At 50.6% G+C, this 22,774-nt stretch overlaps 1 protein-coding gene across 1 annotated transcript in view; it reads left to right on the plus strand.

Moving 5' to 3' along the window:
- Positions 1 to 22,774, plus strand: part of LOC125350259 (Grid2 interacting protein) — a 37,107-nt gene that overhangs the window by 9,378 nt on the left and 4,955 nt on the right. Inside the window, exons 3-17 of the mRNA XM_048344672.1 lie at positions 6,619 to 6,867; positions 7,027 to 7,112; positions 9,340 to 9,409; positions 9,803 to 9,897; positions 10,169 to 10,352; positions 12,737 to 12,891; positions 14,772 to 14,918; positions 15,116 to 15,213; positions 15,390 to 15,492; positions 17,356 to 17,714; positions 17,995 to 18,411; positions 20,390 to 20,477; positions 21,243 to 21,320; positions 22,110 to 22,306; positions 22,616 to 22,771. Of these exons, the coding sequence (XP_048200629.1) occupies positions 6,619 to 6,867; positions 7,027 to 7,112; positions 9,340 to 9,409; positions 9,803 to 9,897; positions 10,169 to 10,352; positions 12,737 to 12,891; positions 14,772 to 14,918; positions 15,116 to 15,213; positions 15,390 to 15,492; positions 17,356 to 17,714; positions 17,995 to 18,411; positions 20,390 to 20,477; positions 21,243 to 21,320; positions 22,110 to 22,306; positions 22,616 to 22,771 (2,482 nt within the window). The remainder of the gene's footprint in view (positions 1 to 6,618; positions 6,868 to 7,026; positions 7,113 to 9,339; positions 9,410 to 9,802; positions 9,898 to 10,168; positions 10,353 to 12,736; positions 12,892 to 14,771; positions 14,919 to 15,115; positions 15,214 to 15,389; positions 15,493 to 17,355; positions 17,715 to 17,994; positions 18,412 to 20,389; positions 20,478 to 21,242; positions 21,321 to 22,109; positions 22,307 to 22,615; positions 22,772 to 22,774) is intronic.

Consider the following 22,774-nt stretch of genomic DNA (forward strand, 5'->3'; position numbering starts at 1 on the left):
CACTTGGGGTCTGACTTCAAGCCCAGGACTGGCATAAAAGAAGAAAGAGCCTAATTTGGGTCCATCCCCAAAGGAACCCCAGTCTGATTAAATGACAAAATGGCTTTCTAATTAGGACAGGACAGGCAGTTTGGAAAGTGTGCCATGGCCAGGAGGGAAACAGAAAGCAGCTAGAGGTACAGGGAATAGATGGGGGGGGGGTGTGCAATACGGATTTCTCTCCTTATGGAGCCTCATTAAGTAGGCTAATTGACCTTTACAGTTTGTTAAGTAGGGCTGGTCAGACTTATGTGTTCCCAGTAGGGTTCTTAGTAGGAAACCATAAAAATGAACTTTTCCAACCATAAGTAGAAAAGGGGTTTACTGAGAATGTAGAGATGGGAAAGGGACCATCTGCCCCCCCTTCACCTCCACTGCTCAGTGGCAAGGTTTTGTTTTGTTTTTGGTGCCAGTCCTGGGGCTTGAACTCAGGGTCTGGGCACTGTCCCTGAGCTTTTGTGTTCAAGGCTAGTGCTCTATCACTCGAGCCACAGCACCACTTTCAGCTTTTTAGTGGTTATTTGGAGATAAGAGTCTCAGGGACTCTCCTGCCTCGATTAGCTTCAAACCATGATCCTCAGATCTCGGCCTCCTGAATAGCTAGAATTACAGGCATAAGCCACCAATGCGCAACTGTGTTAAGTTCTGTATTAGGAGAATTTTATAAACTGGTACAGAGATAAAAGAATATAGTGTGTCCTCAGTCTTGGTTTCAGGGTCTCTTTTCTTGGGAGCAGATAGATCTTTCAGTGTGGCACTGTTGGTACTTTGGGCCTGCCATTTTACTGTTTGGCACCACCCTGGGCATGTAGACCTCTATGCACTAGATGCCACTAGCACACCTCTTTTCTGGTTGTCATTTTTCTTTTCTTTTTTTTCTTTCTCTTTCTCTCTCTCTCTCCCTCCCCCCTCTCTCTTTCTGTGGACTGGGACTTGAACTCAGGACTTCTCCACTCTTGCTTAACTTTTTTGCTCAAAGCTGACACTTTACCACTTGAGCTTCCAGCTTTTTACTGGTTAGTTGGAGCTAAGAGATTCTCAGATTTGCCTGTCTGGGCTGGCTTTGAACCTTGTTTCTCCTTTGAGTCTCCAGGTATTAGCCTCCTGAGTGGTTAGGATTACAGATGTGAGTCACTGGTATCTGGCCGGATGTCATTTTCCAATAACCAAAAATATCTCTAGACAGTAACAAAAGTCTGCTGAAGAGTGTGGGGTGACCAAATCGCCCTGATTGAGAACTGCTTCCCTGGCATAGTCTTTGGCAGTGTTTTCTCATTGGAGTAGTCACTTCTGAGAAGCCCAGCTATAGCCTGTCCCCTGGCCCTTTTCCTGATGCTTGGGTCACCTAGCCGGATGTGCCAGCAGCTGGCCCCATCTGAGCCCTTACTGTGCCCACAGGACCTTGTCTTGAGGCAGTGTGTCCAAAGTCCAGATGATCATTTGCTCTGTATGTCTGTCCTTAGCCCAGAGGACAGTTTTTATGGCCTTTGGAAGGGCCTGGTTCTGGGCCATTGCATCTGGCATAAAACATCAGAAATGGCTCCATCCTGATGGAATGCTGTAGCCCTGCAGAGGTGTGGGAGCTGTGCTTACTGTGAATGTTGTCAGACATTTCTCTCTCTGGCAAAGAAGAGGACACGGTCTGAGGATGGTGTGGCAAGGTAGGGCATTGGCACTGACTGGCTTCCTGTTGCCACCAGGGAGAAATGCCACCCTGAGTGCTCTGGGCAGTGTGGCAGTGTCACGAGAGTTAGGATGTCTGTCACTGGGGTGTGCTGATGGTCAGCTCTGCTTGTCCTTCCTGTGATTGACTTGCCTACTCCTCAGATCCCAGAATTGGGTCCTCTGTCACACTCAGGCCTCTAGATTAGCAGGAACAACCATACAGAGTTGGTGTCCAGCATCTGCTCTTGCATCTAACTTCAGGCCCTGAGCCATGGAAGAACTCAGATATTTTGCTGGCTCTTTCCCTCCTTTCTCCTCTAACAGGACACTGTCTTTATCAGAGAGGTTCTCCTCATCTGGAAGTTGTCCCTGCCTCTTCCTCACTTGCACTCACCCTCTACTTTCTTATGTTTTCTAGTCACTTGTCCTACCCAATGGCTTTCCTGGACCTCCTCCCCATGTCACCCCTCCCTTGGTGTGTCAAGCCCACTGGGGCTTCTCCACATCTCTTTTGAGTTTATAAATACTAGCATGGACCCCCACCCCACCCCCATACACACATACTGCTCTGCAATATGACAGTCAAGGCCTCCCTCTCCAACCTCTTCACCTGGGTAGGTAGAGATTTCTCCTCTAAGCCCTGGAGATGGGTTCAATGGCCACCCTCTCTAAAAAAAAAAAAAAAAAAAAAAAAAAACTCCTAGGTGCCGGAGGCTCACCACTATAATCAATCCTAACTACTCAGGAGGCTGAGATCTGAAGATCACAGTTCAGAGCCAGCCGGGGCAGGACAGTCCATGAGACTCTTATCTCCAATAAACTACTCAAAAAAAGCCAGAAATTGTGCTGTGGTTCAAGTGGTAGAGTGCTGGCCTTGAGCACAAAAATGCTCAGGGACAGTGTCCAGACCCTGAGTTCAAGCCCCAGGACCAGCAAAAAAAAAAAAAAGAAAAGGAAATCTTATGACCCACAAAAGGCACGGGGGGCTACACTCAGGGTGTTGAGGACCATTGATTGTGTAGAGGGCCTGGGCGCTGGGCGGCTCCTGCGGAGAGAAAAAGGAGCCTAGGGAAAGGAGATAGACAGCCTGCAGCCTCCATCACCATCTCCCCGCCCAGCTCCAGCGAGCTGTAGAGTGCCTAGACTGGGAGGGAGGAGACAGGATAGGGTCGAGGTTGTGATGGGGCGTGGCCTGTAAGATGAGCGTGGGTGGGCGTGGCCTCCACGAGGGGGCGGGCGCAGAACCACGGGCCCGGGCAGCTCGGGAGGGGCCTTGCCCGCGATAGCCGGGTACAGGCCTGTGGAGTCGCGCGGTGCCCTCGCTCCGCTCGTGGACTCCGCCGCCCCGTGCCCATCATCGCCTGCCGCGCCATCGTCCCGGATCCAGATGGGGAAGGACCAGGGCTTCTCTCGGCACTTTAGGTAGTTTCCGCGCCGCACCTCGCGTTCTCGGGAACCGCGCGCCCTGGGCGCCGGGGGCGCAACGAATCCTCCAGGGACTTGAACGAAAGGGGGTGGGGCTGGGGCCTAAAGGGGCTTCCTTGCCCTGGGGTAGACACCCACGGTGTCTAGGAGGAGCCCAGGAACTGGGGAGGGTGAAAATAAAGTGGGTGGGTACAAAGGAGTTTGGGGTGTTAGGTGTGGAACTTAGCGCAGTGGTAGGAGTGGTTAGATCAAAGGGTTAGGATAGAAAAGCCCTCTCCCCTTCCCGCAGTGGCTGAGGTGACTGGATGGAGCCAATGCTGGAGTCCAGTGATCTGGGTAACAATCTAATACATTGAGTCCTGCGATTGGAAGGCACGACCCATCTACCCTCTCCACTGCCGCTCACAGCCCAAGCTGATGCTCTCCCGGTGAACCAGGGCACACTTGCCCTCTCTTCCATTCCCACTAGTTCACTCTCTGGCTCATGATTAAGGGTGGAGAGGCTTGGCCAGGGCAGGAAGAGAATAGGAACTGTAGGGGAGCCCCATAGTAGAGCAGACCCTGAGTGCAAGGTCATTGTGAGTCCTGGGCCTCAAGCTTGTTGGCATCACAGAGACTCGGGAGTCCTGGGCACCTTTTACTGGACTGTCACAGGTGGAGAAGCCCAGGGATCCCATTGCTATTATCAACTCAGTTCTACTGCACTTGGCTGTGATGACTTTAGTCAAATCAGAGCAGACTTGGGGTTGCCAGACCCTGCAGCATGGAGAGGAGAGGGCTCACAGGCCAGGAAGGATGTCTGGCTTACAGCACAGCCCTGGCCTCCAGCCCAGCACATAGGATACCAAGCAGGGAACTGACCAACCAGACTCCTTCCACCTGCCCAAGTGGTGACTCAGCCTGGCTCCTCCAGAGATGGGGTAGGCAGGGTCTTTTCTTCTTGTTGCTGGATGTAGGATGGCACTAGGCTGGGTCATCTGGCTCCTGCCTAGGCTGGGCTGAAGTCCTGCAGAGTCGCAAAATTGGAAGATTAGTCACAAACTTGTCTTCCCTCCCTATGAGACCAGGAGGGAATGGGGAATATGGAAGCCAAACAAATGGAAATGTCAGGCTCTGGAGATCTTGGGTGATCATCTGAGAGAGAAGGCTGAGACTCCAGATTTGCAGAAATCACCAAGGGTGGGCAGGGAGGGGCTCCTAGCAGGACTAAGCTGGCCATTCATTCCAGCCTTCTGGTCACCTGGAACACTGAGACCTGAAGAGGCAGGCCACTGCATGCCAAGGGGAGAGAGTGATGCCCCTCCCCTCCCATCAGGCAGCTTACTCTGTTGACATTGTTTTGTGGCTTTATTCATCTTCCCCACTGAGGCTAAGGAAAATCTGTGCTATGGGCAGTATAGAGCAGCTTGGGGATAGGGGCTTGCAAGTTACTGGCCCCTTCTACCTCCTTGTTCTCCATCATGCCCTTGACATTGATTCATGGTATCAAGAACAGAGAAGAAAGCCTTGGGGTGTAGCCAGGGAGGCCCACTGTTGAGGTGCAAGAGACTGGGCTCTGATTCCAGCTGTGTGGCTCTGGAAAGGTGCAGAGTGCTCTGTGCCTCAGATTCAGTCATAGACCTGAAAGCCCACCAGGATATGAGCTGCTGTTGTTACTCAGAAATGTAGTTCAGCTGTTGGCAGACCTCCTATGTATCAAATCCATCCCAGATGCCAACCTCTGGCCCAGCACAGTGGCCCGCAGCCCAACTACAGAGCCAAGTCTCAAAGAACTGCAAGCCTTAAAGAGGAGATCCCTGGGCACCCAGGACTCATCCCAAGGTGTAAACTGTACATGGAAGCAATGCCTCCTACCACCTCTCCAAGGTGACTACTTGGTGAGCAGTAGCCACATGCCCTTCAGCTTTGAGCCCCAGTGCCTGACTGGCACAAATGGCAGAGCTCTCTATACACATGGAAGATTAAATTCAATGGTACTGTGCATATCTGTAATCCCAGCTACTTAGAAGGCAAAAATAAGAGGATAGAGATTTGAGCCAAGCCAGTGAATTAAAAATAAAATTAGCAAGACCTTATTTCAAAAAAACAAACTAGGCATGGTAGTTAATGTTTGTAATCCTAACTTTGTCAGGCAGAGGTAGGAGGATCACAGTAAAAGGCTGGAAGGGAAAAGGAGATTCTAGCTGAAAATAAAGCAAAAAGATGTGGGAGGGGCCCTCAAGTGGTAGAGGGTTTTTTTTGTTTTTTTTGTTTTTGTTTTTGTTTGCCAGTCCAGGGGCTAGGACTCAGGGCCTGAGCACTGTCCCTGGCTTCTTTTTGCTCAAGGCACTTTGCCACTTGAGCCACAGTGACACTCCTGGCCGTTTTCTGTATATGTGGTGCTGGGGAATTGAATCCAGGGCTTCATGTATACGAGGCAAGCACTCTTTGCCACTAGGCCGTATCCCTAGTCCAGTGGTAGAGTTCTTGACTAGCAAGTCACAGGTTTCAAGCCCCACTAAGCTCTCACACACATACAGACTGACTGGCGGGAGGCCAATGCTGGGTGTGGAAGAGAGATATTTTTCTACGAAGAGCGAAAAGAGAGTAGACAGTCAGGGCAGTAGCCTAGGCCAAAGTTTGGAGGTGAGAGTGAAGGCGACAGATTATCACCTGGCAAAACCTAGTATACAGCTGTGGAACTGCAAGCGAGGAAAATCAGAGGTAGGAGGAAAGCAGACCTTGAAAAAGCAGGTGTGGAGAAAGCAGACTTGGGCAGGTGGCAGCTGAGAGTCTCTCTAACAAAACCACCTAGAAACAAGTTAAGGGGGGGATGGGGGGGAGGGCTTGGGGGGAGACTACTTAGGGCTTGATCTGATGGGTACAATAACATGAAATAGAGAATAGGGACACCTGGGATAGAAGACAGGCAATCACAGATGGTTTTTGGAGCAGTGGGGTCCCTTGCAGATACCAGAGTAATGAGGGACAGTTGATGGGATTTCCCAAAGAAGCAGTAAGCCAATGGCACATTTCCAGTGTGTCCCCAGGCCCAACTGGGAGAGTCTGGGCACAGTTGGAGAAACAGGCCCAGCACTGGTGGCTCTCATTTGTGATTCTAACTACTCAGGAGGCTGAAATCTGAGAGTTGTGGTTCCAAGCCAGCCCAGGCAGGAAAGTCCGTCAGACTCATCTCCAATTAACCAGCAAAAAGCTGGAAGCGGAGGTGTGGCTCAAGTGGTAGGGCACTAGCCTTAAGGGGAAAAAAAAGCTAAGTAAGGGCATAAGGCCCAGAGTTCAAGCCCCAGTACTGTGTGTATATGTGTATACACACACACACACACACACACACACACACACACACACACACACACACACATTCTACAAATGGAGAGACAAGATTCCCGGTCACCCCGGGAGGAGAGCCACGGGTGGCACCGACCACAGCTTTGGGTTGCGATGGCGATACCATCTGTGGTCCTCGCCCCCCCCATCCCCTACGCCCCACAGGATCTTCATCCCCAAGAAGCACCGGGCGCGCTTCGACGAGGTGGTGTCGCAGGGTCTGCTGGGCAAGCTGTGCCGCGCGCGGCGGGCACAGGGTGCCCAGCGACTCCGCCGGAGCCGCAGCGAAGAACGGCCCGAGCGCCTCCTAGTGTCCACGCGCGCTAGCGCTGCGCCGCGCCGCCCGGACGAGCCACCCCCGCGCAAGGCCCCCTCGCTGCTGGGCGGCCGCGCAGGTGCCGGGGGCACACGCAGGTACCCAGGGCGCCGAGAGCCGCGGGGAGGGCAGGGGAGGTTACCAGGAGCCGGATATGGGACATCTCCATCTCCCGCGCCCTTGGCCCCATTCTCTGCAGCTGGAGGCAGGGAGACTGCAAGCCTCCGGCTCCCACCCAACCCTTTCTTTATCCCCAGGACTGTCCGCATCTACAAGGGCAACAAGAGCTTTGGCTTCACGCTGCGCGGCCATGGGCCTGTATGGATTGAATCTGTCCTGCCTGGTGAGAAGCGGACAGTTTGTCCAAGGGGTTAAGAGCCAGGGTGTGGTGAAGGACCCCGATAAATTTACCTATGTGTGTGTGTATAGATTAGGTAGGAAGGTAGGGGGAGGGAGGGAGGGAGGGAGGGAGGGAGGGAGGGAATAAAATTTCTGTGTCATTACTGAACTCGGGGCCTGGGTACTGTTCCCTGAGCTATTTTGGTCAAGGCTAGCGCTCTACCACTTGAGCCACAGCTCCACTTCCTGCTTTTTGTAGAAATAAGAGTCTCTCACATATTTCCTGCCTCCACTTCCTGAGTAACTAGGATTACAGGAGTGAGCCATCGGTGCCTGGCCTGGCATACACACACACACGTATTTATATATGTGTACTTATATATATGTGTGTATGCATATATACATATATGTATATGTATATAGTATGCAGCATATTGTACAATATATTGTATATACAATGTATACTATATATTTTATAGTAGTGTACAATATATGCTATATATATGTATATGTGTGTGTTGTTCATCCATTCCCCCCCTCCCAACACCTGCCCAGGTAGCAATCTCATGTAACCTCTGTCTTCTGAGGGTCTCAAGGCATCTACCTACCTAGGATGCTTGAGGTCATAGGCCTGGGTTGAGGCATCTCTTCTTCAAGTTTACCCAAAGCCAAGTGAACCTTGTGGTTCTTCTAAACTTTTCCTTGTCCACAGGAGAGGCTGGAGACTCTTTCTTGGCTTCTAAGTCAGCCAGGACAGAGCTGGGGACTGCCCATAACCCATTATGACCTGAGACTTGTCAGAAAGCCAGACTCAGAGAGGTGGCAAAGCCTGTGAGGCACCCACATAGCCTTGTCCACCAAATTTGGATTCCCCTTCTCCTCCCACTCAGCCTCACCCTTCTAGCTCCTGGAAACTGAGGATCTTGAAGGCTCTTCCTTCTTAAGGACCAATCTTCCTTTCATATCCCTGTAGTGGTTACAGAGGGAGCAAGCAGTACTCATCTTCACAAACCTCTCCTGGCCCTAAATTGAGCCCTCCATCCTTGAATCACCCCACAGGGCATAAGATTTGGTCTGTCCTGCATCCTCCCCCACCCCTCCATTCCAGGAAGGTTACATTGGATTAGTCACCCCATGTGACCCTCTCCCTATTTAGGGTCCCAGACAACAGACCTCTCCACCTCACCTCTCCCAGGAAGTCTTCCCTGGTCTGTCTCCCTTCCTCTCCCCACCGGCCAAAAGAAAAGTCAAATCAGAGATTATTTTATTTGGGCATTTATCATTTCTCCTACTTGGTTCCAAATCAGATTTAGCTACTTAAAGGCAGAAAGAAAAAATCCACATCCATACAAGCCAACTTCCCAGATGAAAGGTGCAACCTGTTTTTTTTGTTTGTTTGTTTGTTTTTTGGCCAGTCCTGGGCCTTGGACTCAGGGCCTGAGCACCGTCCCTGGCTTCTTCCTGCTCAAGGCCAGCACTCTGCCACCTGAGCCACAGCGCCCCTTCTGGCCGTTTTCCATATATGTGGTGCTGGGAAATCGAACCGAGAGCTTCATGTGTAGGAGGCAAGCACTCTTGCCACTAGGCCATATTCCCAGCCCCGAAAGGTGCAACCTTTGAGATTACCAAGGCAAAATCAAGAGTTAGCAAGCTGCTCCCAAGTGTTTCCGATGCAGGTGTTATTGTTACATGTCAGGAGTAATTGCCACTCAAAGCTGGGTGGTTTACCTCTGATGGTTCACGCATATAATCCAAGCGATTCCAGCTATTTGGGAAGCAGAAATAGGAAGATCATGGCCCAAGGCTAGCCGTGGCCATGTTGGCACAAGACTCTGTCTGAAAAACAAAATAAAATAAAATGGGCTCGTGACTTGCCTAGCAAGTACAAGTCCCTGGGTTCAATCCTCACTACAAAAGGAAGGAAGGAAGGGAGGGAGGGAGGGAGGGAGGGAGAGAGGGAGGGAGGGAGGGAGGGAGGGAGGGAGGGAGGGAGGGAGGGAGGGAGGGAAAGGCAGAAGGAAGAAAGGAAGGAAGGAAGGAAGGAAGGAACGGAAGGAACGGAAGGAAGGAAGGGAAACCTATATCCATCCTGATTGGTTGGTTTGCAAATGAAATGCATACTTAGCAGTGAGTCCTTTGCCATCTTTAAGTTGGCTTTCAGGGCTATACAGGGCCCACCAAGTCCAGAGTGAGGCCTTCCCATCTTACCAGCATAGTCTTCTTTCTTCCAGGCAGCCCAGCTGACAATGCTGCCCTCAAGTCAGGTGACCGGATTCTCTTCCTCAATGGACTGGATATGAGGTCAGAGGGCACTAAAAACCCCCAAGCTTAATGTCTAGCCATCCCTCAATCCTCCTGCCTCTTGAGACACCCCAGCTGTGGTCCTGATCACTTCTAGATCCTTGACCCCCCAGTGTTTCCCTCTTCCAGCAGGAACTCTTGAATCTCTCTGCCTATTAGGCTAAAACTTCAGTTCATCCCATGCTGGAGACACAGAATGGGAGGGACCATTCATGGCTCACTGTGGAGGGGGATTCTTGCCTGGGATATCTTCCCAGCCCTGGGGTAGCCACAAACCAAGTTTCACAAGGCCCAGGGATTTCTTTCTTCAGGTTAACACACAGGACAGGCAAGGTCCTGGCAAGTCCTTGTCCAGCTGTAGACGTCCTCACCTGGGCCTTGTCTCTTTGGCAGAAACTGCTCTCATGACAAGGTGGTGTCTATGCTGCAGGGCAGTGGTGCAATGCCCACGCTGGTAGTGGAAGAAGGGATCGTCCCATTTGCCAGTGGTGAGACCTTAATGCCATCATCCATACATGCGTGATTTACAACCCCAATTGGGAGACGGTGCTCTGCCCACAAACCTATAGCTGCACTTCCTAGGAATTCCCCTGGGTGGCGCTGTAGAGATTCCAATGATCAGTGCTGGAACACTGCTCAGGGCTCTGCCTCCATCCCAGCCCCTAGCTGCAGGCATGACACACCTTAGCTGCCAGGGAAAAAATATCTGGCCTGGGGCCTCTGGATCACCCATTTCTCCCTGTCCCTTGGTCTCTGCAGACTCTGATTCCTTGGACTCCCCCAACCGGTCATCAGTGCTCACATCCCTGCAGTGGGTGGCGGAGATCCTGCCTTCCAGCATCCGGGTCCAAGGGAAGACCTTCAGCCAGCAACTGGAGCATCTGCTCACACCCCCGGAACGCTATGGGATCTGCCGTGCCCTTGAGAGCTTCTTCCAGCACAGGTGGATGGACAGAACTGTGGTGGGCACTTGTCCTGGATGGGCCCCAAATCTTAACCCACATTCACCATCCTGGTCCCCCAACCTGGACCTCTTCAATCTCCTTCTTTTGGGGAAGTATTCAAGATGGCAGCAGTTGGTACCAAGGGCCCAAGATGGGGGTTTCTAGAAATGCCCTAAAACAAAGCCCAACTCTGATGCCTGGGGGGTCACGTGATTTGCCATGTGACAATGGACAAATCATAGTCTCTGTGGATTGAAGCAGCCACGTATGTTTTGTGGATCTTCCTGAGAGCCTCACAGTGGAGATTTGCCATGGGCCAGGCCCTTGGGGTGGGAATGAAAGTATTTTTTTTCCATTGTGCTGGTACTGGCCTCCCATTCTTATTTGGCTTTTTTGCTCAAGCCGGGTGCTCTACCACTTGAGCCATACCTCCACTTCTGGCTTTCTACTGGTCCATTGCATGATAAGGGTCTCATGGACTTTTTGTCCAGCCTGGCTGTAAACCTCAATCTTCACTCAGATTTCAGCCTCCTGGATAACTGGGATTATTAGGCATGAGGGTATAGAGCCACTGGTGTCAGCATGAGGTCTTTCTTTTTGCATCACAATGGTAGCAGGCTGTATTCTTTCCCTACCCCATGGGGTTATTTAGCATGGTCTGTGCCAAGTCTCTCTTGAATCTATTCCCTTTTGTTTAAACAGTTTTGTTAAAATATGATCCACATGCCACATAATTTGTCCTTGTAAGCAGACAATTCAATAGGTTTTGATATGTTCATAACCATCACTACAGTCAATTTTAGAACTTCCTCATATAAAAAAGAAACCCTAGCCAATGACTCACACTTGTAACCGTAGCTACTCAGAAGGCCAAGATCCAGAGAAACAGGTTTGAAGCCAGATCAGGCAGAAAAGTCTTCAAGATTGAATCTCCAAAATGCCTGACATCAAGCAACTACTTTTAGTCTCTATAGCTTTTCCTATTCTGGCCTTTCATATGATTAGAAATCATATAATGTGTGTACTTTTTTTTTTTTTTGCCAGTCCTGGGGCTTGAACTCAGTGCCTGGGCACTGCCCCTGAGCTTCTCTTGCTCAAGGCTAACTCTCTACCTCTTGAGCCACAGTGCCATTTCCGGCTTTTTTATGTATATGGTACTGAGGAATCCAAACCGTGATTTCATGCATGCTAGGCATATACTCTACCACTGAACCATATTCCTAGCCCAATGTGTGGGCTTTTGTGTCTAGGCTTCTTGTACTTAGCATATGTGTATGTATGTATGATATGTACATATATGTATTTTTGTGTCAGTCCTGGGGCTTGAATTTATGGCCTGGGCACATTCCCTGAGCTTATTTGCTTAGGGATAGTACTGTACCACTTGGGCCACAGCTCCACTCCTGGCTTTTTTGGTAGTTAATTGGAGATAAAAGTTGCATGGACTTTTCTTACCCAGGCTGTCTTTGAATTGGGATCCTCAGATCTCAGCTTCCTGAGTAGCCAGGATTACATATGTCAGCCACTACTGCCTGGCTTGTAAAATGTATTTTAAGATTCATCCAAATTTTGATGTGTATTTCACTTCTTTATATCTTCTATTGTATACATTCACCATATTTTGTTGATCCATTAGTCCAGTGGTGTACTGTTTCTCTTTTTCATCCCCTTTTGGTTGTCCCTAAACTTTTTGCTCAAGGCTAGCATTCTGCCATTTGAGCCACAGCTCTACTTCCAGAGTTTTGGGTAGTTAATTGGAGCTAAGAGTCTCACAGGCTTTCCTGCCTGCGATGACTTCGAACTGGGATCCTCCAATCTCAGCCTCCTTAGTAGCTAGGATTTCAGGAGTGAGCCACCAACACACCATGGTAGATGCTATTTTGTTTCTGGTTATAGGACTTGAACTAAGGGGCTGAGTGCTGTCCCTGAGCCTCTGTGCTCAAGGCTAGCTCTCTTATCAATTGAGTCACAGAGCCACTTCCAGTTTTGGGGTTGTTAACTGGAAATAATAATCCCCTGGGGACTTTTTTGCCCCAGCCGGCTTCAAACTTCGATTCTCAGATCTCAGCTTCCTGAGTAGCTAGGATTATAGGTGTAAGCCACCGGTGCCTGGTGGTAGATGCTATTTTTATCGCTACTTTTCAGAAACTGACCCAGAAAGGCTAAGTAATTTGAGAGAAGGTTACTTAGCTGGTAAGTGGCAGGGTTGGGATCTGAATCTGAGCATCCTGTCCCTTGGGTCCTGCCAGCCTGTCCACTGCTCTGTCTTTTGAGGTTGGGGATCGTGGCATGAGCTAAATTCTGTGGCTTGAAAGTACCACCCTTGTCCACTCCTATGGGGAGCCAGTAAGTAATAAATCCCTTGCCCTGTGTTTTCTCCCAGGAATATTGACACCCTTATTGTTGATGTCTACCCTGTGCTGGACACACCTGCCAAGCAGGTGCTTTGGCAATTCATCTATCAACTGTTAACCTATGAAGAACAGGAACTCTGTCAGGAGAAGATTGCATGCTTCCTGGGATACACAGCTATGACAGGTAAGCATATGCCCAGCCCATCAGGTGAACAGACAGACAGCTGTTCTTCCTTATGAAGTTGAATAGCTGCTGCTCTAAGCTATTCCTACTCAGATATGCCTGAGTGCCAAGCAAAAGTATGCCCCTCTTGGCCTTCATGCAGTATATACAACATTTCTCAAGACTTTGGACACTCTGCCTAACTGCCTGGTGTTCCAATTTGACATGTACAAAGTGGGAACCAGGATCTCAACTATCCTTTGAACCCTGGGAAGAAGAACTTTGGACCCAGATCAAGAAATTGGTAGCCAGGTGTGCATGGCTCAATCTTGTAATCCTAGCTACCAAGGAAAATGAGATATGATGATTAAGATTCAAAGCCAGGGCTGAGAACATGGCCTAGTGGTAAAGTGCTCACCTTGTATACATGAAGCTCTGGGTTCGATTCCTCAGCACCACATATATAGAAAAACCCATGAAAAGGCACTGTGGCTCAGTGATAGAGTGCTAGCCTTGAGCAAAAAGAAGCCAGGAACAGTGCTCAGGCCCTAAGTTCAAGCCCCAGGACTGGCAAAAAAAAAAAGAAGAAAGATTCAAAGCCAGCCATGGAAGAAAAGTTTTTGAGAGTCCATCTTCAAAATAAGCAATAAAGAGCCAGACTGGAAGCTGGGAGTTTATGCTTGTAATCCTAGCTACTCAGGAAGCTGAAATCTGAAGATCCATGGTCTGAAGCCAGCCCAGGCAGGAAAGTCCATAAGACTCATCAATAAATTACTTTTTTTAAAAAGCCTGAAGTGGTAGAGCACTAGCCTTGAACAAAAAAGGTAAAAGAGCCCCGAGTCAGTGGCTCATGCCTGTAATCCTAGCTACTCAAGGGCCTGAGATCTAAGGATCCAAGTTCAAAGCCAGACTGGGCAGAAAAGTCCCTATGAGATTTTTTTTCTCCAATTAACCACATAAAAAACAGAAGTAGAGCTGTAGCTCAAAGTGGTAGAGTGCTAGTCTTAAGCAAAACAGAGCAGGGACAGTATGCAGGCCTTGAGTTCAAGCCCCAGAACTGGCACAAGAAAAGAAAACCAAAAGCCTGGTTAGAAGCATGACTCAATGATAGAGTGTCAAATGAACAAGCAAGCAGAGCAAGCATGAGGCCTTGAGTTAAAATCCTGGTACTGTCAAAAAGATAAAAGGACTAAGATTGAAAGTGGTGCTGTGGCTCAAATGGTAGAGCTCTAGCCGTGAGCTGAAGAGCTCAGGGACATTGCCCAGGCCTAGAGTTCAAGCTCCACGACCAACAAAAGAAAAAAAAAAAAGGACTGAGGGCTTGACTCAAGGGGTAGAGCAGGACTGGGAATATGGCCTAGTGGGAAGAGTACTTGCTTTGTATACATGAAGCCCTAGGTTCGATTCCTCAGCACCACATTTATAGAAAAGGCCAGAAGTGGCACTGTGGCTCAAGTTGGCAGAGTGCTAGCCTTGAGCAAAAAGAATCCAGGGACAGTGCTCAGGCCCTGAGTCCAAGCCCCAGGACTGGCAAAAACAAAACAAAAAAAAAAGGGTAGAGCATTTGCCTTGCATGCACAAGGCCTAGAGTTTGCTCTCCAATGCTGGGAAAAGCAGCTTGGGGTGCAAGCTGAGCAGCCCATGACCCACCCATACATTTGGCTAGGCCAGGAACCTTTCCAGACACTGCAACCATGGGAGCATGGCAGCCTGAGAGTTCTCTTGGGATAATTTAAGTCCCCATTCTGTCCCTGTCCTCAAGCTGAGTCTTCCCAGGTACTCCAAGTACCTTGGTTTCTGGCCTCAGAGGCTCCCTGACCTGAAACACAAATGTCTAACTTTGATCTCCTTACTTGTGGAGGCTGAACACAGGCCCTCATCTCCCCCTACTTGTCCTACAGCAGAGCCTGAATCTGACCTGGATCTGGAGCCAGAGCCCACGCCAGAACCCACACCAGAGCCCCAGCCACGAAGCTCCCTGAGGGCCTCCTCCATGTGCCGCCATAGCCTCCTCCGCTCTCAGGGCCTAGAGACCAGCCTTGGCTGCGGTAAGCACCACTGCCCCCCAACACCCCTCCCCCCGACACACACATACCCAGGGAAAGGCTGGGGCTTTTATCCCTTCCTACATTTGGTGAGATGCACAGCCACAGAGATTGGAGGGCAAGCTCCCTCCTGGAGCTGCTGTGTCTGAACCTGAGAGCTCAGATAGGGTTTCTAGAGCTCTATGACAACCTCCCAGCAGGTCCCAGTGAATGCCCAGAGCTGCCTCTTCCTCTGATCCCAGGAGAACGCCAGGCGGGTGATGGCACCTCCCTTCCTGAGACCCCTAATCCCAAGATGGTAAGACTTCCTCTCTGCCTTGGGGGGTGGGATGAGGAGAGACCACAGACCAACATACCTCAGTGGCTACTTCCGCTGGGAGCAGATTGCCATAACTTGGCCTCTGAGGCCCTGTTGGAGTCCTGTAGGGGGCAGTGGGAATGGGCTAGACTTATCCCCCCTTGTCCCTGCCCCAGATGTCAGCCGTCTATGCAGAACTGGAATCTCGACTAAACAGCAGCTTCAAAGGCAAGATGGGGACTGCATCCCGGGCCTCCCCACCAGGTCCCAGCCTGACAGGCACAGCCGGTAGGGGAGCTCAGCTAGCCTCATGTCCAGGGTGGGTGTTTTAGCTGGATGTCTGTCTTAAGTGTTGTCCCTACTCCCAGGTACAACCTCTGTGGGGAACCCCAGAGTCCTCCGTGCATGGGTAGGGGACAGCAAGGTCAGGCTTGCTTCAGCCCTTCTCCTGGGGTCATCAATCCCACTGTGCATCTGGAAAAGCAGAGAACTTCTTCCTAAGAAGTCATGAAGTTAGCATATGGATGTTGCATAAAGCACTGTTTATCTGTGGTTAGAAGGCAGGACTAGGGTCTGGGTGGTCGCATATTCCTATACTCAGTTACTTAAGGAGGCACAAGAGAAGAAGATTGGGGTTGGTCAGGCTAAAGTGAGAGACCCTACCTAAAAAATAAATAAAGCAAAAAGACTAGGGGTGTGGTTCAAAAGTGCTTGTTGGGCAAATTCAAGGCCCTGAGTTCAGTCTCCAGTGCTGCCCAAAATAAGTGGAAACAGACCTCCAAGGAGGTGATCTTTCTTTCTTTTATTTTTTTTCCAGTCCTAGGGTTTGAAATCAGGGCCTGAGCACTGTCCCTGGCTTCTTTTTGCTCTACCACTTGAACCACAGTGCCACTTCTGGCCATATATATATATATATATATATATATATATATATATATATATATATATATGTATGTATATATATATGTATATATATATATATATGATGATGATGATGATGATGATGATGAATTGAACCCAGGGCTTCATGATGCGAGGCAAGCACTCTACCACTAGGCCATATTCCCAGCCCCCAGACCTCCTAGGAGATGTGGCAGTGTGCCCAATACTTGCTGGGTATAGGAGGTGTCTCATGACCCTTATATGGGGGCCTAGAAAACACTTTTCAAAGCTGTACACACTGTCTACTCAGAAGGCTGAGATCTGAGGAGCATGGTTCAAAGCCAGCCCAGACAGACAGCCCTGAGAGACTTTTTTTTGGCCAGTCCTGGGGCTTGAACTCAGGGCCTGAATTCAAAAGAAGCCCTGGCTTCTTTTTGCTCACCACTGTACCACTTGAGCCACAGCGCCACTCTTGGCTTTTTCTATATATGTGGTGCTGAGGAATCAAACCCAGGGCTTCATGAGGCAAGCACTCTACCACTAGGCCACATTCCCAACCCCTGAGAGACTCTTATTTCCAACTAACCAGAAAAATGCCACAAGTGTAGATGTGGCTCAAGTGGTAGGGTGCTAGCCTTGAGTGGAAAGAAACTAAGCAAGAGCTCAAGGCTCAGGTTGGAGACATGGCTCAGGTGGTAGATAGCCATCAAATAAGCAAAAGCAAGCATCAGATAGCAAGTTCAAGTCCCAGTCTTAGACAAGAAGAAAAGAAACTACAAGGCTCTGAGTTCAAGACCAAGTACCAACACACAAAAAAGAAAAAGTAGCCAGAGGCTATTGACTCATGCCTGTAATCCTAACTAACTGAAGAGGCTGAGATATGAGGATTGCAGTTCAAAGCCAGCTCAGGCCGACAAGTCTGTGAGACTCTTATGTCCAATTAGCCACCTGAAAATCCAGAAGTGGAGCTGTGGCTCAAAGCAAAAAAACTCAGGAACAGCACCCAGGCCCTGGGTTCAAACCCTATGACTGCCAAAAAAAAATTTTTTAAATGTTTATCAGCCCTTCAAGTTGTGGTAGGTGGCTGCTGAGTGGGACCCCAGGGAACCTTTCCTGGATGCAATCAGTGTTCCCTGCAACTTGCCTCTTGTCAGTCTTCCTGCGGGAAGAAGCCAGGAAGCAAGGCAGGGTCTTCTAGTTCTTTCCCTAGAGAGAGATCACCATGTACCTGAAAGTGATCCTCATGCTCTGTTCCCCACCCAGGACCTAGGACTCTCTCCACCATCTCATGGCCAAGTGAGCGGCTTCTGTCTTCCCCCTGCTATGACCCGCTGTGCGCTGGAGGCCTGGCGTCCCCCAGCAGCTCTGAGTCCCACCCCTATGCCAGCCTGGACAGCAGCAGGGCACCCTCCCCACAGCCAAGTCCCGGGCCAATCCACCCGGACAGTCCCCCAAGCCCTGGCCCGGCACGGCCGTCCAGCCGCAGGAAGCTCTTCACCTTCTCTCGGCCCATGCACAGCCGGGACACAGACCGCTTCCTAGATGTGCTGAGTGAACAACTGGGTCCCCGGGTCACAATCGTGGATGATTTCCTGACCCCTGAAAATGACTATGAGGAGGTGAGTATGGAGGGGGACAAGCAGGTAGGGAGCGGCAGAGTGAGGAACAGTGGAAAGAGAAGAGCAGCAACCCTAGGTCCCCTCCCATACCTGCCTCAAACTAACCCTCTACCAGCCCTAGTCTGTCCCAGAATCTGTCTTAGGTTACCCCACTCCCTAGCCAGAGATATCCCACTCTTTGCTCAGGCTACCCTACATATTCTTAGGCTATCCCACTTTCCCACCTGCTCTGGTCTGTCTGGAAACATAGCTTTCTTTTTGCTTCTTCTCCCTGGACCAGATGAGTTTCCATGATGACCAGGGCAGCTTTGTGACCAACGAACGGAGCAGTGCCAGTGATTGTATCAGCAGCAGTGAGGAAGGCAGCTCCCTGACCTACTCCTCCATCTCTGACCACATCCCCCCACCCCCGCTCAGCCCCCCCCCACCTCCACCCTTGCCTTTCCATGACCCCAAGCCCAGCTCCCGCACCTCTGATGGTCCCCGGGGACCCCCTCAGGCACTGGCCAAACCTCTCACCCAACACAACCACCCAGTCCCACCACCTCCCCCCCCACCCCTGCCCCCACCTGTCCCCTGCGCACCTCCCATGCTATCTCGAGGCCTGGGTCACCGACGAAGTGAGACCAGCCACATGAGTGTCAAGCGCTTGCGGTGGGAGCAGGTGGAGAACTCAGAGGGCACCATCTGGGGTCAGGTAAGTGACATGGGGCCCCTGGTGCTTTGCAACAGAGGTGGGTGGCCCAGGCAGCTAAGACAAGATGTATCTTCCCAGCCTTTTTCTGCATCAGCCAGACCATTCCCTGGTTATTTCTGCCCTGAACAGGGAAATGGAAGTCTACCCCAAGGACATGCCCACCTTCTGGGGGACAGTGCACACATGAAGTCAGTCTGTGTCCCTAAGCCAAAGTTGTACTGAGGACATTGGGAAATGCCACCTATCAAGCTTGAGGCTGGATTAATTCTCAGACCTTCTTAAAAGGGCTGAGGTGGGGGTTGAGCATGGTAACTCATGCCTGTAATTCCTGCTGCTTGAGAGGCGGAGGTAGGATGATCATGATCTGAGTCCACCAGGGAAATTAGTAGGTAATCCAATCTTAAAAACAAAGCAAATGGGCTGGGAATATGGCCTAGTGGCAAGAGTGCTTGCCTCGTATACATGAAGCCCTGGGTTCAATTCCTCGGCACCACATATATAGAAAACTGCCAGAAGTGGCACTGTGGCTCAAGTGGCAGAGTACTTGAACAAAAAGAAGCCAGGGACAGTGCGCAGGCCTGAGTTCAAGGCCCAAGACTGGCCAGAAAAATAAACAAATAAAATTAAAAAAAAAAAAAAAGCAAATGGTCAGGCACTGGTGGCTCACCTCTGTAATCCTAGCTACTCAGAAGGCTAAGATCTGAGGATCGTGGTTTGAAGCCAGCCTGGGCAAGACAGTCCATGAAACTCTTCTCTCTAATAAACTACTCAGAAATAAAGAAGCTGGAAGTGGCACTGTGGCTCAAGTAGTGGAGTACTAGACTTGAGCAAAAGAAGCTCAGGGATAGTGCCCTGGCCCAGAGTTCAAGCCCCAGGACACGGGGGTTGGGAGGAAGAGGGCAAAAAGGCTAGGGATATGGCTCAAGGAGGAAAACAAGCTTGAGGCCCAGTCTTCAATACATAGTACTGAGGGGGGAAAAAAAAGCAGGGGCATCTGATAGCCAGATGTGATAGTATGTACTTGTAATTCCAACACTCAGGAGGCCAAGATAAGAAGATCAAGAATTTTAAGACAGCTTACACTACAATACTAAGTCCTTGTCTCAAAAAAAAAAAAAAATCATACCAAGCTGGGTGCTGATGGCTAATGCCTATAATCCTAGTTACAAAGAAGGCTGAGATCTGAGGATCTTAGCTCAAAGCCATGCCAGGTAGAAAAGTCCATGAGACTTATCTCCCAGCAAAAAAGCTGAACTGGAGATATGGCTCAAGCAGTACAGTACCAGCTGTTACTCCCAAAGCCAAGTGAGAGCATGAGGCAGTAAGTTCAAGCCCCAGTACCTTTACCCTTCCACTTCCATGCTCGAATCTCCTCCTGAGCATCACTGTCAATATATACTTGAACACCTTCAGTGATGGGGCTCTTACTACCTGTTGAGGCCTTACTGGATAACCATTTTGTGTACTGGGGGCTTGAACTCAGAGCTTCAAGCTCTTGCTTGGCTTTTATGCTCAAAGCTAGCTCTATACCACTTAAGCCACACTTTTACTTCCAGTTGTTCTAAGTGTGTATGTGTGAGGCCTGGGCACTGTCCCTGAGCTTTTGTGTTCAAAATAGTGCTCTACCACATGAGCCACACCTTCACTTCCAGTATTTTGTTGGTTAATTGGAGATAGGAGTCTCTTGGACTTTTCTACTCAGGCTGGCTTTGGATCTCATTACTCAGATTTCAGCCCCCTGAGTAGGTAGGATTACAGGTGTGAGCCACTGGCATGTGGCTTGAATGGCTGTACAGTATTATTGACTGAAGGGAAAGGCAATTCGTCACCTGATAACTTGGAGGATTTAGTCTCCTACTACTCTTGGCTTCATCTCCAAGCCTAATGGATGCTTTCTCATTGAGGATGGGTGTGGCAAGAGGGTCAGTCCAGCTGTGAACGTGTCTCCTACTTTGAACTTTCCCATGCTCCCTTGCAGCTTGGGGAGGACTCTGATTATGATAAACTGAGTGACATGGTGAAATACCTTGACCTGGAACTCCACTTTGGCACCCAGAAACCTGCAAGTAAGTGGCCTGATGGCCTGGAGGGGGGTGGGAAGCCCTACCTCCTGCCTTCTGTGGATGTCATCAGGGACACCACCCTAAGGTCTGATGGACTGTCATTTACCCAATGTGTCCTCAAATTTTCAAGTCCTGGGTTGTTTGTTTGTTTGTTTTCTCAAATAGAGATAGTAATAGCTGGCATTTACTATATATACTCACCAAATGCCAGGTACTATGACTTCTATATGAATCCCTTGACAACACTACCAAGTAGATCAAATGATCACCTCCACTTTCTAGGTAATTTGCTTAAAGTCATGTACCACGAATAGGATGAAACAGAAAGGCATCCACAAACGTCTCTTCTAGCCTCCTTCTTCCACAGTCCCCTACCTCATGGTAGAGAGTGGTTAGGTGAGATTCCAAGCATCCTGAGTCCCTGGTTACCTATAGCAGGTGGTCCCAGGATGGAGAAGAAAGGACTGGCTCTTCAGGAACTATCTTAAATGTTGAGAGGTGGTGGCTTTTCATTGTTCTGTTAGCTCAGTCCAGATGGCCCAGGGGAGAGAGTACAATGGGGGGACGGGGAGGGACACACAGCACAGGCCAAGTGCATTGAATGGAACCTGGGAATGAGGGGAGTCTGGATGCTTGGAGCTGATTTAGTCAAGGTGGTGCCTGGGGGGAGGAGTCTTCTGATACTGAATGTGTGCAGTCATAACTTTCCTGGTAGACCCAGCCCTACCCACCTTCATCTCCCAATAAATTACCCACCTTCTCTTCCAGAGCCAGTTCCCCGGCCTGAACCCTTCAGAAAGAAGGAGGTGGTAGAGATCCTGTCCCACAAGAAGGCTTACAACACCTGTAAGGGGCCAGAGACCCCTGGGGATTCTAAAGGTGGACAGTGGCACTCTTTCTGGGTCACAGAGCCTTAGGCAAGGAAGGGCCCAGGCACTCACCACCGGTTGGCTGAAGGAAAGCCTCAGGCCCTACAACTAGTGAGATTCCCACCTGGGTGCAGGTGCCAGTCTTGGTATCATGATTTATTGGCCACCCCTTCAATTCTCCTCTTGCCTCTAGCCACGTTCTCTTCTCTGCCTCTCAGACCTTCCCCTGGTTCCCTGTTCGGCACCCACAGGCCCTATCCAGTTTTTGGGTGTCTGTCCACGAAGACCCCTTCCTCACTGGTTAATCTGTACTCGAGGACCCTTTTCAGCAGTGGAAAGAAACAGGCCCTCCCCCTATGAGGCTTCTCGCAGGCCCCGCCCACCTCCTAATACCAAGCCCCACCCACCTCCCCATCCTGGGTTCCTTACAATAGTTTGTGACCAGTTTGAAGGTCCGCACCTGCATAGAGCCCCGCCCATTCTTCAGGCCCCGCCCCTAGCTCGTCCTTCTGACCTCGCCCACCTCCTGTTCCTCACCACTACCAAAACCTTCCTACCCCCGACTCCACCCAATGGCTTGTGGCCAATCTTGAAGCCCCTCCCCTGCTCCTAGCCCCAACCCCGCCCACCAAGCCTCGCCCCCAGCTAATCTTCACAACCCAGCCCGCCTCATTCCTCAGTCTTCACCCAATAGCGTGCTACTAATCTTGAAGCCCCACCCCTGCGGGGCCCCACCCCAAGTTCTTTCTTTCGGCTTCACCTCCAGCCATTCTCTTGGCGCACTTGAAGTTGAACCCCGCGGAGCTGCGGCAGGTGCTCATGAGCATGGAGCCCCGGCGCCTGGAGCCCGCGCACCTGGCACAGCTGCTGCTCTTCGCCCCCGACGCGGACGAGGAGCAACGCTACCAGGCCTTCCGCGAGGCGCCCGGCCGCCTCAGCGAGCCTGACCAGTTCGTCCTGCAGGTGCCCCGGCCGCGCACCCCACCCCAAGGCCAAAGCCCCTTCCATTAGGGCTCCTGCTGCAGCTGAGAGCCTGCAGTGGGGCCTGCCTTTGCCCTGCAACCCTTCAGTGCTGCCACCCATCGCGCTCGGGCCTCTATGACCCAGTTTGACACCTTAAAGCCAGTTCCCCCCTGGGGTCAAGGTTGATGGCATGTCAGTGTCTCTAGGGAGCCTGCTTACTTTCCCCTACCCAGCCTAGGCAGAAAGCTGGCCCTTGTCCTAAGCTTTGGTGTGGGAGACTGATGAATCCTGGCCTTGTGTTTATGGCAGATGCTGTCTGTTCCCGAATACAAGACCCGCCTGCGCAGTCTCCACTTCCAGGCCACTCTCCAAGAGAAGACTGAGGAGATCCGAGGCAGCCTCGAGTGCTTACGACAGGCATCCCTGGAGCTCAAAAATAGCCGGAAACTCGCCAAGATATTGGAGGTC

This window comes from Perognathus longimembris, chromosome 1, assembly GCF_023159225.1.
Source record: "Perognathus longimembris pacificus isolate PPM17 chromosome 1, ASM2315922v1, whole genome shotgun sequence".
Taxonomy (NCBI): Eukaryota; Metazoa; Chordata; class Mammalia; order Rodentia; family Heteromyidae; genus Perognathus; species Perognathus longimembris.